General features: G+C 40.3%; 1 protein-coding gene across 1 annotated transcript in view; it reads right to left on the reverse strand.

Annotated features, from left to right (window-relative positions):
- The window catches only part of SYT16 (synaptotagmin 16), a 235,865-nt gene that overhangs the window by 34,343 nt on the left and 185,172 nt on the right, over positions 1 to 16,350 (reverse strand). Inside the window, exons 5-6 of the mRNA XM_010962240.3 lie at positions 7,572 to 7,784; positions 1,597 to 1,853 (exon numbers count right to left, since the gene is read on the reverse strand). Coding sequence (XP_010960542.2) covers positions 1,597 to 1,853; positions 7,572 to 7,784 — 470 coding nt within the window. The remainder of the gene's footprint in view (positions 1 to 1,596; positions 1,854 to 7,571; positions 7,785 to 16,350) is intronic.

The following is a 16,350-nucleotide window of genomic DNA, read 5'->3' on the forward strand; positions in this document are numbered from 1 at the left end:
CTCAAAATAGACAGGAGGTTGAATGGAGCACACAGAGATGTCTGGGTATTTCTGGAGGCTGAGAACATTTAGTGCCCTCAACACCAAGTCTTCTATTAAAGCACCATGAGGCAGGCAGATGGGAGGTTACCTGCAGAAAGCAACTCCAAGCCTGATGGTACAGTTATCAAGGGGACAGACTGTCAATAGGTAGGTAAACAGTTCTGTTTTGTTTCTGCAGTGAGAGAGCCAAAAAGCATTGGATTTTTAAACGTTCAGTGTTATTGTGTGGGATTTGATAGGACTCTTGGCAGCAAACCAGCAGAGCAGCAGAATTTTTTTTAACAAAACATCTAAGGTTGATAGCTTTGGGTGTCTCTGCGTGAAGGGTTGCTTTTATCCAGCCACAAACCACATATCTGAGTTGCCGTACCTGGTCCTCAGCAGTAACACAACACAAAGGCACATGTGTACCTGGGCCACCTCCTTACGCTCTCTCTACATGCCCTGATCCCTTAGCAGTCAGGCTCTGCAACACAACTTTCTATGTGATTTTTTTTCTCTTTTCCTCGATGAGCATGCGGTGTGTGTATGACAGTCCAGGTCCTAGTAAGAGATTCATCTTGTATATTTTCTCAGTTAGACTGATGCTAACAAAATCCATTCACCCTTCTCCTTCCTCTATATGCACAAATTTAAGTTTTACATACTTATATGACTTATTTCATCAAAGTTAATGTCAAAGTAGACATTAGATACCATTATTTAATATCTCTTAATGTCACAGAATCATAATAAGAGGGATCTAGCTAATAAAGAACAACCATAAGCCCATAAGCACCTGTAAGATAAAAACAACGTGTGTAAAATCCTTATCACGGCTCCTGGCACAGAGGAAATGCCCCTAAAATGATAGCTTCTATCATCATTACCTCCAGTCATACTTCTGGATGGTTAGCACATTCTGGACTAAGTTTCTCAATTGAAAAGGAGATTTAGAAGACTCATCTTTTATCAGGATTTATCCAAAAAGCAAAGTCAATGGCCAGAGGGTCATTATAGACCCATGCCATCTCCTAGACGTTTAATTCAATTCAGAGCTGACAAGCACACTCATACCGCAAGATCTTCAGCATAATATCTTGTATAATTTCATTGGGAGGGCCATTGTATTTTCATCTTCAAATAATTCTCATATTTAACAAATCACAGCTCAAGATTTGGTGTAAATAAAAATAGATTCCACTTAATTGAAACCATGAAGGAAATAAACCAGTCTCTCTAAAGAACTAAAAACTCCTTGATGTAAAAAAAAAAGAAGCCTAATGGTTGCAGGGTTCATTCTACCACCTTTCTTCCTTTTATTTTTCCATTTTGATAGAAGTTTATTTATGATTCCTTGATTGGTATACACAGGGGCTAGGCCTTGGTCATCTGAACAAAAATGTATTTTCATTAAAGACTCTTTAGGTATTTGTTTTCCAAAGCAATGCTTCCTTTTTGGAGAAATTTTTTTTCTTGCGAGAATGAGAAGGGGGAAGGGGAGGAAGAGGAGAGCGACTAACCAGAGAGCACACAACACTCAAGCAAGGAAAGCATGGAAAACAAACAACTTGCCTCTGGACTCCACACGGAGGAGCTGTCAGTGGCACAGGAATCTTCAAATCCTCGGTTATTACAAGCTGTCTCCGTCTCCAAGCTGCCCTCTGTGGACTGCTGGCTGAGGCTACGGACCACACTGATCTCTTGGGAAGGTGAACCATGGTGCCTGGTGTCCCCCACCTCACAGGGGGACTGTGAGTGGGCAGAGATGGGAACATCTTCAACATAAGACAGATTCTCAGAATAATTCAGTTGGCTGCCTCCATCCAAACCTAGATTTGCAATAAGGAGACTCTTTCAAATGCCTGATTATGTCACATCTTTTCCTCTGGAGAAATTAACAACTATACCAATCAAGTCCTCAGAAACAAAACTTACCAAATAACACCTGCAGAAATATAACTTCACCTCACCTGTATGGTCGATAAACATAAACCGTAAAAACCCATTAGTTCATCATGTAGGGTTCAAGAAAGTTTAATACTTTCTAATGATATGAGTATAAAGGATGTGTATTTATGTTAGAAGGATAAAATAAACACATGAGCGTGTGGTTGGAGTCAATGGACACAAGACTTTTGGGATGGATCTAAAAAAATAGCAAGAATGGTAACTGGCTACAGAGGTCATGCATTCTCCTGGCTTTACCATTCTTCCTTCTCTTTCCCACGTTCACCATATTTCACCTGCTCAAAAGGCTTCAGTAGTTCTCTCAGGTAAAAAGTTCTCTACTTGATCCATGGAAAGAACACTGGACTTGGATTCAGATGATCTGGGTTTAAATACTAGCTCTGCATTAAGAACCTGAACATTTGAACTGCCTTAACCTTTGTCTCCTTATCTATAAAATGATGATAGAAGTCATCAGAGAGTCCTTGTGGACACATGAAATAACATCTGCCTGGCAACCGCCACACGTTCCATAAACACTAGCCTTGCCTACCTGTCTGGCCTCATCCAACCCAGCAAGCCCCATTCACTATTACCTCCCAACTCCTTGTCACCTGTGGTCCCACAGCCTCATGAAAAATGCTAGTTGTGTATTTTTGTTCACTGTGGTCCTCACGTCTTCCCTCCTGTCCTTTCCTTCCTGACCATCCAAAGCCTCGACAACTCCTGAATCTTCCTTGACTCCTTCGGACTCTGTGTTTCTCTCAGACCTTAGTGCCATTCTATTTTCTCTCTCTCTGTACTCCCCGACTCCATTTATCCCCTTCCTCTTCATCAATGTCTGGTGATTAACCCTCAGATAGTAAGGAAAAACTGACAGTGTCTTCCTAAGCAACAGTTTGCACCCTAACTTGCCTCCCAGACCCAGAAAGTAGCCAAGGATGTCTCATCTCTTGGGCCTCCACTCTTCTCCAGTAGCCCTCATCCCAAAATGATAGAAAATTAGAGATATAGAAAAGATGAGTGAGGATGGCAAAGTATGTACCATAAATTCAGCACTTATTTCCCACCATTGGCCTTAAAATCTGAGTTAGAACGTAAGGTCCCTGAAGGCCCTAATCCACATCCATATACTGCAGAATCTTTATCCATCAGGGGGTTTCACTAAATCTCAAATAACTTTCAGGGCTACACAGATAAATATTTGAAACAGCCAGGTGTGCAGCAATATGGAGTGATGGTGACAGTGGTTTGCCACACAATACATGACCCACCTATATATAATAAACACACAAACTTAAAAATATATAATCACCCAATGCAGGCCATATAAAAACATCTTCGAGAAGACGGTTTTCAGGGAACAACTGCAGACTCCTGGTTTGGGGTTTTGCAAAACCATAGTAAGCCACTGAGCAGTTCCCCATCTGCCTTGTTATTCTTAATAATCCACTTCAGGGCTCTTGGAAACTCTCTCAAAGGACGCCATGAAAATCTTTACATTCATACTTTGTTATTTGGCAAACACACTAAAAAAAGGCCACAGAAAATGACAGAACAAGGGATATTCCATATGCAAAACCCTATGACGTAGAGCAGAATTTTCTTCCCAGGCTCTAATTAGCACATCCACTCCTCACATACATGAACACGAAATGTCCTATTAAACAGCAGGTCATCCATCAACGTGTGTAGCAGCCAGCAGGATCGCAGCACAAAATCTAACTTTGCCAAGAAATTACCCCCATAAAATTGTCTCATGACTTCAACTCCTATGGTGATAATACTTAGATCAGTAATAAGGGAATTTTCAAAGGCTACATTAAAGCCTTGAAAAGCTATTCATAATTGAAAAACATACGAACTATATTAACGTAACAAACCATTTTCCTTGACAGGCAAGCAAGGAATGAATTAGAAAGGCAGATCTGGGTACAAGTCAAGGAACAAGGAGGGGGAGGGGAGGAAAGGTGACTCACCGTTACATAAAGCAGTCTGCCTGTGCCTTAAATTACAGAAGATCATGTCACCTTAAATACACACGGAGAAGTAATTGCCTGTTGTCGAGAAGTGTACCCTGGCTTCTTAGAAATTATAGGTCATAATTATGTCACATCAACCATATTTATTTTAGCAGGGCAGTTCTGGAATTTTTTTAGTCCATATCCCACTTTGATGGAGTGTAACTGTATCATCTAATGACGTTCTTTACTACACCCAAACCTCTCCCTCCACCACCCACACACAAATACCTCCGCTTACTATCTGTGATGGTCAGTTTTCTGTGTCAACTTTGCTACAGGCCTCAATTATTCAATCAAACACTAATTTAGGTGCTGCTGTGAAGGCATTTCTATAGGTATAATGAAAGCCCTTAAGCAGTTGACATTCAGTAAAGGGAATTATCCCACATAATCAGTCCATTGGAAGGCCTCAAGAGAACTGAAGCATCTCTGGGGGAGAAGAAATTTCATCTATGGACAGCAGCTTCAGTGCATACCTGAGAGTTTCAGCCTATCCCTTCCAATGGTCAGGCCGATGGATTGAAGAGCTGGGTATTCCAGTTGTCTGCTCAGCCCCAACAACCACATAAGCCAGTTCTTTGCAATAAATCTCTTGAAATATATATATCAAGTTGTGGTATATTTATATATTGGAACACTACTCAGCCATAAAAAATAAAATAATGCCATTTGCAACAACATGGATGGACCTGGAGATCATTATTCTAAGTGAAGTAAGCCAGAAAGAGAAAGAAAAACATCGTATGATACCACTTGTATGTGAAATCTAAAAAAAAAAAAGTAAAATAAAATTTAAAAAGACACAAACGAACTAATTTACAAAATAGAAACAGACATAGAAAACAAACTTATGGTTACCAGTGGGGGAAAGGGAGAGGAAAGGGCTAAGTTGGAGTTTGGATTTGCAGGTACTAACTACTGTATATAAAACAGATAAACAACAAGTTTATACTGTAGAGCACAGGGAACTATATACAATATCTTGTAGTAACCTATAATGAAAAAGAATATGAAAAGGAGCATATATATATGTATATGGATGACTGAAACATTATGCTGTACACCAGAAATTGACACAACATTGTAAACTGACTAAATTAGAATAAATAAAAAAAGGGAATAGAAAACAATGTCTATCTGTCACCCTGAAATCCCCTTGACACCTAGGAAATCTTAACTGACGCACCATCCCAAACAAAACTGAGCACAAACTCTGGGGATAATTGACCCGTTCTAAATGATACCAGGAAGAACATGACTAGCTTTTTTTTTTTTTTTTAAACACCTGAAAAACTAAATATTCCACCAGCAAAAATAAGGCTTTGCTCAAAAACAAACAGACAAAAAGCCCCAATAAGAGGACTATTATTCTGCAGCCCACCTTTCATCCCTAAAGACCTGATGGGCAGCCTCTGAATCCAGAGCCACTCAGTCTAAACCCTCTGGCATTATCAGGAATACAGGGACAATTAATGCACAACACTAAATCTGATACGTGACATGAGAGAACTTGCCTGGAATATGAACATAGTTTTACTTGGACTGGGAACTTGAATTTCACTGGTCCAACATTTTGGATGCATTTTTAAGTGGAAGAATTGTCTACAATTAAATCTGATCTTAGAAAATCATGTTTAAGGGTAAAAAAGAGCTAAATAGAGACTAGGCAAAAATAAAAAATCCTCTCTGGGGTCCGTGCTTAATCTTTTCATTATCTTTACTGCTGAAACAAATACACTGATCTAAAGATGAACGAAAAGAAATGACACTGAAAAAAAATCATACAATAAATTTATTAACATTTCCATGGCATTTGATAACTTAAAATTTAGCATGCCATTAATCATTCCTATGAATATCCTGATTTTCTTCAACATCTATAGGTTAATTCATTCCATGTAGTGAATTTTTCCTTCCCTCCAGTGGAGAGAAGTTGACCCTTCCTATCTCCATCTGTCAAAAAAAATTCAGAATCACACTGGTTATGACAAAAGTCGTTGCTAATTCCAGCAAGGCTAAGGGTTAGAGCATTTGTCAGAAGTATCAGAACACTGACCGTCCATATAAATCAGAAACTAGACACTTGGGCTTCTGGGAAATGGGGCCATTAGCTTTAGAATTAAACAAGCTACTTATAGGGGATCAACTGCTATTAACCTTCATTAGCTACCATTTGCTGGGAGGTAACAGCAGAGAGAGGAAGGCTGGAGAGGGGGTGAGGAGATGCTGAGGGTCATTAGCTACTGAAACTACACTTTGGTTACATCTGCATCAGGCGTTTATCTCTTTGTTACCTTGGGTTAAAAAAAGGAAGAGCAATAAAATGCTATGTTGGCCCATCTCAGTAAGTAGAAGCACAAGATGGGTGGTAAATTATTATAGTCCTGCTGAAAAATAGGGTTCTTTTCACTAATTATCCACCTTTGTTCTTTCTCTGCTTGTCTCATCCACATCATCAAATCAGGCATTCCTTTGCTACCCTCTACCATTCTGAGCTCTCCTGTTTGTCTTTCACTGCTCAGTGTTGAAAAATAAGGAAGATCAACCATGCTCCCATTACTGGACTGACCATGGATGCAAAGGAAAGCAGGAAAAGATTAGAGAACCCAGGTCATTTAGACCAGGTCACTAGAGTGGGCAGCATGACATTTTCTCTGGCTTTTTACCAAATACACTTCACAGACCCTTCCCTGTTCCAATGTGCTGTGCCTATTCAGAGTTCTGGGCAGAAAGGAGTCAGAGAGATGCCTGACCTTCACTGGGGAAAACACGAAGATATATTGTACTGTTCTTTTTCCAGGTTCTTTTGTGCACACAGTGGGGAGGGAGAAGGACTCTTAACAAGACCGACCTGTCATCACAAGCTGTGCTGACCCTACCTCCGAGTGTCTTCCTCCCTCTTTGTGAAGCGGAAACTTAGTACAAGGATGGAGGACGGCATGAGACCTGCTCTTGCCCAGGAATTCTCACGCGGGCAGGGTCCGGAAACTACAGGGAATGAGGGAGAGTGTGCAGGGCATGTGTTGTTTGTAAAAGGTGATTCAATACTATTATGAGTCATATTTTTATTTGGGAGATGAAGTATACCTATTGTTTTAATAATGCAAAATATTAAAAGAAAGGTGTCAAAAATCTCCTGAGGTTACATAGATCTGTCGAAAATCGAATCTAGGTTTCCAAATGGGAGCAAAGGCACAATGTCAGCAGACCAGGTATGTAAAATTTTGGCACTTGTCAGAAGGGAGCAAGATTTTATAAAGCTTGATAAATACCATTCTAGTCATCAGTGTTCAAATGTACAAAGCAGCAGCCTACAATGGAGGAAGGGGTCTCACCAATCAGGCTCAAGACTTTGGCACTCCTGATCTGTTCCCTCTGCATGAGGCTCCCAGGGAGGTTTGAAGCTGCCTTTTTGCCCTGTCCCAGCCTCTGGATCCTGTCTCTCTCTCTCTTTTTTCTTTTCTTTCTTTTTTTTTTTTCATCTCTAGACTCAGATGCAAGTGCAGTGACTCCAAAACATTCCTACCATCAGCCATCCCTGGTCTAGATAAAGGAAGGGTTTGATGCAAAGAGTACCTTCACAGGTGGACACTTTCATGTGGTCCTCTTTGTGGGTAGAGAGCCAGTGGCTGGGTTTTCGTTTCTGCTCCAACCTTGTCTGCTTTCCTTTCTCAGATGCTCCTGAGCGGAAACTCTGGGACCGGGACACAGAAATTTCAAACTGTTTGATCACCTCCTCATCGCTGTCAGAAGATGTGGACAGCTCCTCATCATCTCCAAAGCTGTTAACTGGAAGCAAACAAGAGTCGTGAGTCTCCTATGGGGCCCACAAGAAAACAGACAGAGATAATCTGGAGAAATAGGAGCACGTGGGCAATTAGTCTGGATCAAAGGAGGCCGAAGCTAGGTAGAAAGAATTTAAAGCACTTTTGAAGGGGGTGGGAAGGGATAAATTGGGAGTTTGAGATTTGCAGATACTAAATAATATATATAAAATAGATAAACAACCAGTTTCTACTGTATAGCAGAGGGAACTATATTCAGTATCATGCAGTAACATGGTGAAAAGAACATGAAAACGAGTATGTGTATGTTCACGTATGACTAAAAAGTATGCTGTACACCAGAAACTGACACAACACTGTAAACTGACTATACTTCAATTATATATATATATATATATATCTCAAAAAATAAATAAAATAAAGCACTTTTGAAACATAAACTTGAGTCCAAAGGAATGAGACAGGAAAAGAAAGCTCATGAGGGTCATTAGAAATACACAGCTAGAACCCAGGAGAAGCCGCTGGGACCACCCCCCCACCAACCAGCATAATGAGCCCCCTTGTTGAGCTGGGCAGCCACTGACTTGTTAGGTTGCAGCTCCGGTCAGTGATGACGGAGAAGGTGTTCTCTGCCTCATGTCAGTTAGTAAAACACACAGAGCCCAGCCCCACCACAGACCCCACTGCAGAGAAATTAGCAACTGAGATCTTCCAAATGCTTCCTAGTTTTGAAAAGAGATACCACATTGTATGTGTGTTTAAAAAATAAATAAATAAATAACTAGTTTATATCAGAAATGCCTTTCTCAGCATCAGTAACCCACCCAAACACCCTCTGCATTATTCGTACCACTTCCCTGCCACATCCTGCCCCCAGCACACTGGCTGGCCCTCTTTCAGTTTCTTCAGCTGGCCCTGGTCATCCCTGCCCGCGCATGCATTGGTCCTTCGGCCTGAAACCCTCCCTCCCCCACGTATTTACACCTGGCTGGCTGCTCTCACCTCTCAGGTCTTGGCTTGACTGTCACACACTTCCTGGATGGTCCTACTTTAAGCAGTCCTGTTCACTGTACTCTCCTTCTTTCTTCTCCCCCATAACTTCCATGGAAATAAAGACATCACCTGTTTTGTTAACTGATGTCTCTACATTATGTATAACAATGCCTGCTACATAGTAAGTACTGAATAAACACTTGTGAAACATTGAACAAATTGGTGAACACCCAGGGTTTTCTCCCCAGCCTGAGCGCCACCCCTCACACTCACACATGGGTCCCTGTGCCTGGCCTGCTCTTCTTCATGGTTCTAATCGCTATGCTAGAGAACTGGGGAGAGGCAGGAGAAGGAACTCTTATTGTGTATACTCACATCAGCAAACTGAGTCTATGTGGCCAAGTTCCATAACCTCTCTGACCCTGTTTCTTCATCTGTGGACCATTTCTGATGTCTGGATAATTTCCCAGGTCTTTTCTAGATTTAAATTCTCTGACTCCAAACTTTCTAGACAGGCAACAACATTCAGTGTTTCTATTAGGGAGCAGCTGGCCCAAGAACATAAGAGTGCATCATTTTCAGGTCACTCAGTTCTGGTGCTGGCTGTGGCCAGCATCATGGTAGGGTCGGAAAAGCTAAGTGTCAGAAGCGACTCTACTACTGACCCAACAGAACATCATTACAAGGGACAGTCTCCCCATGTCTCAGTGGACTGGGCACAGCACTCTGGGGTGAGATGGACCATCACACACGGAGGAGATCCAGAGACCAACAGGACCAAAATTAAACTCCCTCCACCTTTAGAGTATAGGACCAGCTAAGCACCTGGGAGGTGGTCAGGGGGACAGATGCACCGCAGAGGTGGCTGGGTTAGATAGCCTCTGGCACTTTTTCCAACTCTGAGATTCCATTCCACTTGTATTACTAGGCCAGTTTTTTAAAATTTAAATAGTCATAAGTCATCAGTTTCAAATTAAGTGAGTCACTCCATGGGTATCTCCTCATGCATAAAATCAATAATTAGAATTCATTAGTTTACCTGTCCTGATTTTTTTTTTTGCCAGTCAGTGGTCATATACAAAACACAGATTCTCCTCACTCGATATCATAACTGTAACAGCAATTATAATGTTTCCCATTTACTAAACATGTACTCTAGGCCAGGCACGGTCCTAGGACTTTGCATGTATTATCTCATTGAATCATCACAGCAACACCATGAAGTAGGATTGTTATCATTTCCATCATGGAAATGGGAAACAGAGCACAAAAGTTAAGCAACTTGCCCTAGGCAGTACATTGAGCAAAGTAACAAAACTGGGACTTGAACATAGAACCTATGTTCTCAGTCTCTGTGCATATCATCTGACATCACTGCATCAGGACACCAGAGCCGCATCGAGTGACTTTTCAGAGTAAGGTAAGAGGGGGCTCTGCCACCTCCACCCTGAAACTGCCAGGAGGCTGCTTCCTTTGTGAAAACAGAATAGCAACGGGACGAAGAGACCACGCGGGAGGGGATACGCCCAGGCTGCAGTGTAACTGGCCCATTGCTCCTCGTGGGATTATAAATACAGCTGCACATGCTATTCTAAGCCTCACTCCCCAAGGGTCTCAGGGAATTCTCTGTCTCAAAAGGAAACCTATCATCCCCCCTAAAAACCGCTGGGTAGCAACAGGCGTCAACAGTGGTGCCGTCACAGTAATGAAAGCAACCCCACACACAGCACTTACTGTGCGCCAGACACCGCCAGACAACTCTGCATATGCCAACTTATTTACTCCTCACAGCAACCCCATGAAATCGGTGCTTCATTATGCCCGTTCTGTGGGTGGGAAAACAGAGGCACCGTGAGGTAATTTGCCACAGTCATACAGGTAACAAACAGTGGAACCAAGACTCAAAGCTAGGTGGTCTTGTTCCAGACTGAGTGTTATTAGTGACCACGTGATGCTCCCTCTACCATCTGCTGCTTCAGGAAAAAAAAAAAATCCTAATCAAAATCTACACAACTGTCTTTGATCACTGGGAAGACCAAATCACATAGGCTGGGATAGAAAGGGTCTTCATGAGCATCTATCTATCCCCTCATTTTCACAAAGAGAAACCAAAGCCCAAGCAGGCAAAGTGATTTGCCCATGGTTATACCAAGCCAGGACCAAACACAGGTCTCCAGGCTTCCAGGCCGATGGTTTTGCCACCTCATTTTCCAAGTTCTCTCACCAATGGGTTGTTTTCTCAAATTCAGATTTTGACTCTTTGAGAGATCCGAGAGGCTACTTGCCTTAGAATGAGTCTGTGTCAACAACTAAACAGATGATCTGGATTTCATGCAACTTAAGCCTTTGAAAATCACAAAGTCTCAGCTAAGTTGTGGCACTTATTTCAGAGACAAAATAGTACCTTCTGAAACCACATATAAATACCAAGTTCAAACCCCTTTCAAGCTGAGTACCCGGGAAAGAGCACAGAGGGGCTTTGTGTGGAAATCTTCACCTCTTTACCCAATTTGCTCACTTCAACGACAGAGGAAAAGTTGTGCAGATGGATGTGGATACATTTCCCTCAATCCCAGGATGCAAGGAGGGCTCAGACAGCATGTCAGCAGCTACCACAGAAGAGAAGTCAGACTCTACTTTCAGACGCAAGGCCGCCCAGCTCCACCCTCTGTTCGCACGGTGCTGAGGCACGCCTGTGGGCTTCTCGCACTGGCAGCAAGTTCATGGCTCTGACGGACAGAGGGGGCTCTCTGTTCACCCACCAGTATCAAGTCTCTATGGGAGCACAATCAGAATGTCCCTCCCTCTGATTTTTAGTGAAATTTTTATTTATTTATTTTTTTAGGAAGGAGGAGGAGAGGAAATGCCATCTTCATCTTCCACAATTAAGAGACAGGAAGAGGGGGCTCCAGGAACACAGAAACTGCCTGTCAGGTGTAACATCAGTCAAGGCAAGGGTCCATAAGAGTGCAGAGTCTGGAGTCAAGCTGCCTCAGTTTGATTCTGGGATCTTCCATTTGCTGGTTTGAGCCCTAAGCAAGTTCCTTAATCTTTCTGAACTTCAGTGTCCTTATTTTGATATCCCTTACTTCTTCAATTTGTTGAGAGGACTAAATAAGATAAACCATCTACAGGCACTTAGCATATGTCTGGCATATGATATGCTAAAAAATGTTAACTATTCTTATTATTATTATGCCCCATCGGGGCAGTGCTCTGTGTGGAAACCCTTCCGGGAAGCCTTGCATTTACACACAAAGGGGAAAATGCACCTGTTCTTGCAGGGTCTGACCTGAAAAGGCATCATCAGAGCTGGTGTAGGGGGAGGGTGAAAGAAACAAGGGCTGGGAGAGGAGAAAACTACGCCGATGACGTGGGCTGTATCACCCTCCTTCCCTCACTGTGCTTTTTCCAAGCTTGGGGTGGCGCGCTCTGGACGAATGAGCAGTGCTGTCTGGATGTAGGCAATGCTCCACACCTGCTCATTTTGTTGTTTCTTTTAAGGCCACAAAACTACCAACTGGTGATGCAAAGGGGGGATTTCTTAAGTCTGTCTACTGGTATCTTACAGATGGAGAAAGAATTTATAAACGATCGGTGCATCTCCAAACTTATTAATTCCTTCCCACTCACACAGGAGCAATTAGGTGGAGGGAAGTACTGCTCAGATCTTATAGATGGGAAGTGGAGACAAATGGGGGTGGGTCATGCTCGGTGGTGCAGTACCTGGGTGCTACTTTTAGCTACAACTGCAGGAATCCCTAATACACCAGATTTCTCAAATAGCCACAGCAAATGTCTATCCATGGTGTCTGGATGAGGACAGAAATAAGAATAGGAAGTTGATTAAAGTGAAAAAGCAGAAGGGAGGTCAAAGGTGACAACTGTCCCTTTCAGATCCTAAAAAAAAAAAAGGCCACATTTTTAGATGCACAATCCAGCCATTCTTGGACCTAGATAGGCTAGGAAGATTTTTATAAATAATCAGCCTTGATTTTTTTTTTTTTTTTACACTATGCTCTGTGGAGGTCTGGTATCCACAAAGGAGCTTCAATGCACCTACTGTAAAAGTGGAGATGTGGGCGGTTTCACTGAACAGGTTGGGCTATACACTCTGTACAGTCAGGGTTATTTTGCTTTAATACTGTTTATATTTTTATAAGATTCTGTTGGGAAAAAAGAGTCCTGATATTTTTTCAAAGTTCAAAAAAGCATTGATGCAACCCAACTCCCTCATTCCACAGAACAGCAACTAAGGCTGAGACGACTTAAGTCACGCGCCTATAGTCAAGTAGCTAGTTAGGGGCAGAGGGAGGATTACAACCTGGTTCTCTTGTGTACACTAGTTTTGTCACCCTACACCTTGTATGAGATGTTTTGACAACTCAATTTCATGTATGAACAAAGAGACAGCACTTGTAATAGTTAAGTATGAGTTAGTCAAACAGAAAATCTTTTACTAAAATAAGTAACATAAGGATCACTATACTACGGAAAAGTAAATTACAATATGGAGTGAGGATTCTGGTTACGGTAATACCAAAGTAAGTGATTTAAACCTACTAATAACAATTATAAATTCATGAAAAATTTTAAACCAACTATTTGAAGGCATAGAGAGTGAGCAAGAGCAGGCAGAAATTGGAGGGAATCTAACTTTTTAAAGAAGAAAATTTAACTGGGTGAGATATGTGGTTAAACTACTTTTCTGCTAAAAGTACTCCGAAATCTATGAAGCACAGGGCATCAGGGACTCAGGCAGAAATCACAAGCCTTATTGACTTGAGGTGTCAGAGGGCAGAATTCAGGCCAACCAGAGCAGCTGGAAATAGAGAAGGAAACCCCCAGAAAGGAGGGAACTACAGGGAGGGAGCCCCAAAATCTGCATATGAGCTTGGCTCAAACACTCGGCTGAAACCTGAACTGTGAATACATGGGGGAGAATCAAAGAAACCCAGAAAAAGTAACAGCTGGAGGGCTAAAATTTTGATTAGACATTTTGGCTGCAGCCTACCTCTGCAGAAACTGAGTTAGGAGTTTGAATCTGGCCAAGCAAGAGGGGCTTGATAAACATCCCAGGTTTTCCATTAAAACTCTAAAAGGGCCAACATTAGAAATAGGACTAAAAGTAAAAGTGAAAAAAGTCCAACATAACAAACTATAAAACCAATATACTCAAAGGAATCAACCAGTAATTTCACTCTGGGATGAAACAAAAAGCATTACTCTTCACAGGAAGATGAAAGAATCCAATATCTTTACAGCATTTCACCCATAATGTCCAATGCACAATCAGAAGTTACTAGACATACAAAGAAACAAGGAAAATGTGAATCATCAAGGAAAAAAAAAAAACTGAACTGAACCTAGCCCCAAGATGACTCATGTGGGATGCAGAAGTTAAAATCTAAGTATCTGTTATAAATATGTTCAAAGAATCAAAGGAAAAAAGTGATATAATGAATACAAGTAAGGGTAATCAGCAGAGAAATGAAAACAATATTTTAAAAAACTAAATAAACTCAGAAGTGAAAAGAAAACCTTTGAAATAAAAGCATTCAATGTATTTTTTTTTTTTAGCAGATTGGAGATGGCAATGAACTTTGAAAGAGCTGAAATAAAAAAGTAATCAATCTGAAGAACATAAAAATTTGGAAAGAAAATAAACAAAACCTAGGTGAAAAAGGACAGTATATCAAGTTGTCTAAAATATATGTAACTGGAGCCTAAGAAGGACAAAACAACACAAAACGTGGAAAAATATTTGAAAAATAATGGTTGAGAATCTCCCAAATTTGGTGAAAAACAATATACTCAAACATTTCAGTATCTAGTTCAAAAGTTCTACAGCTAGGCGCATCATAGTCAACCAGCTGAAAATTAAAGATAAAACAAAATATTTGAAAGAAGAGAATGAAAAATGCACTGCATACAGGAAAATAATACAAAGAAAACTGTCGTCTCTTAGAGACACTGAAAGCCAGAACACAATGGCATGACATGTTTAAGTGCTAAAAGAAAAAACTGTCAACACTGAATTCTATATCCAGAGAAATTATCTTCAAAAAGGGATGTAAAATAAACACATTTTTATATAAATCAAGAGAGAATTAATCAGTCCTGCATGTCAAGAAATGTTAGAGGAAGTTCTTCACGTGAAAGGGAACTGGCAGCAAACTGAATCACAGATCTAAGGGGAGAAATGAAAAGCAGTAATATCAATGGCAAATATGTGGGTAAACAAAAAACATTTGATATTTTCTTCTTTCACCTTTATAACTGAAGAAAGTTATATATACTAAAGAAAGTTACATATACTATTACTTCACTGAGGGGTTGATAAAATGTGGATAAGTAAAATGAGATAACAATAACACAAAGGAGAGGGGAAGTAAGTGATTTTTGCTGTTGCAAAGTGGTATAATGCTGTGGTTTAAAGCAAAGAGTAAATGTGAAGTGGTACAACACTAACTCAAAGTGGACTGTGATAAATGAAGGATGTAACGTAATTCCCAGAGCAGTCATGAAAAAAAATACAAACAGGAATAATTAAAAATTTAGTAGAGAAATTAAAATTGAATACAAAAAAAAAGCCAGGTGATTCATACGAAAAGAAAGTAGTAAGAGCAACAGAATATAAAAATTAGATGCAATAGATAGAAAACAAACAGCAAAATGTCATCCTTAAGCTCAATAATGTCCATAAATTAAATGCAAATGAAATAAACATCCCATATGAAAGTAGAGATTGTCAAACTGAATGAAAAAGGAAGGCTCAACTATATGATGACTATAAGAGATATTTTAAATAAAAACACACAGGTTAAAAGGGAATTAAAAAGATAAGTTATGCAAACTAGAAGCATAAAGAAGCTGAGGCAGTTATATTAATATAAGGCAAGAGTTTTACCAGAGGTGAAGGATATTTTATAAAGTGATCAACTCATTAAGACACACAAATTGTAAGCATGTATGAACCTATTGGCAGGGCTTCAAAATACATGATGGAATAACAGAACTTAAAGGAGAAACAGACAAATTTAAGATAAAGCTGGAGATTTTAACACCTCCTTCTCAGCAGTTGATAGGGTAATTAAGAAAAAATCAGTAAGCATATAAATTTGTATTTTATATACAACATACAGTCCATTGTGATCATGTGGACTTGAAAAGAAAGAACATTCTACAGTTTTGGGGAACAGAGTTCTATAAATGTCAAATAATACCAATATCTATACAATTCTTACAGAAAGTAGAGGAAGAGAGAACATTTCTCAACCCATTTTATGAGGTCAGTATAATCTTAATAAAAACACCTGACAAAGACATCACAAGTATAGAAAATTATATACCCATACCCCATATATCAGTTACAAAAAAATCCTTAGCAAAATATTAACAAATAGAATCCTACAATGTATCAAAAGGATTACACAATATAGTCACATAAGGTTCATCCTAGAAATGCAAAGTTGCTTTAAATTACTAAAGTCAATTGATATGATTAACCAAATTAACACAATTACAAAAAACAACCATCTCAAAAAGCACACAAAAACTTGAGAATATCTAGCATC

Source organism: Camelus bactrianus, chromosome 6, assembly GCF_048773025.1.
Source record: "Camelus bactrianus isolate YW-2024 breed Bactrian camel chromosome 6, ASM4877302v1, whole genome shotgun sequence".
In the NCBI taxonomy this organism is placed as follows: Eukaryota; Metazoa; Chordata; class Mammalia; order Artiodactyla; family Camelidae; genus Camelus; species Camelus bactrianus.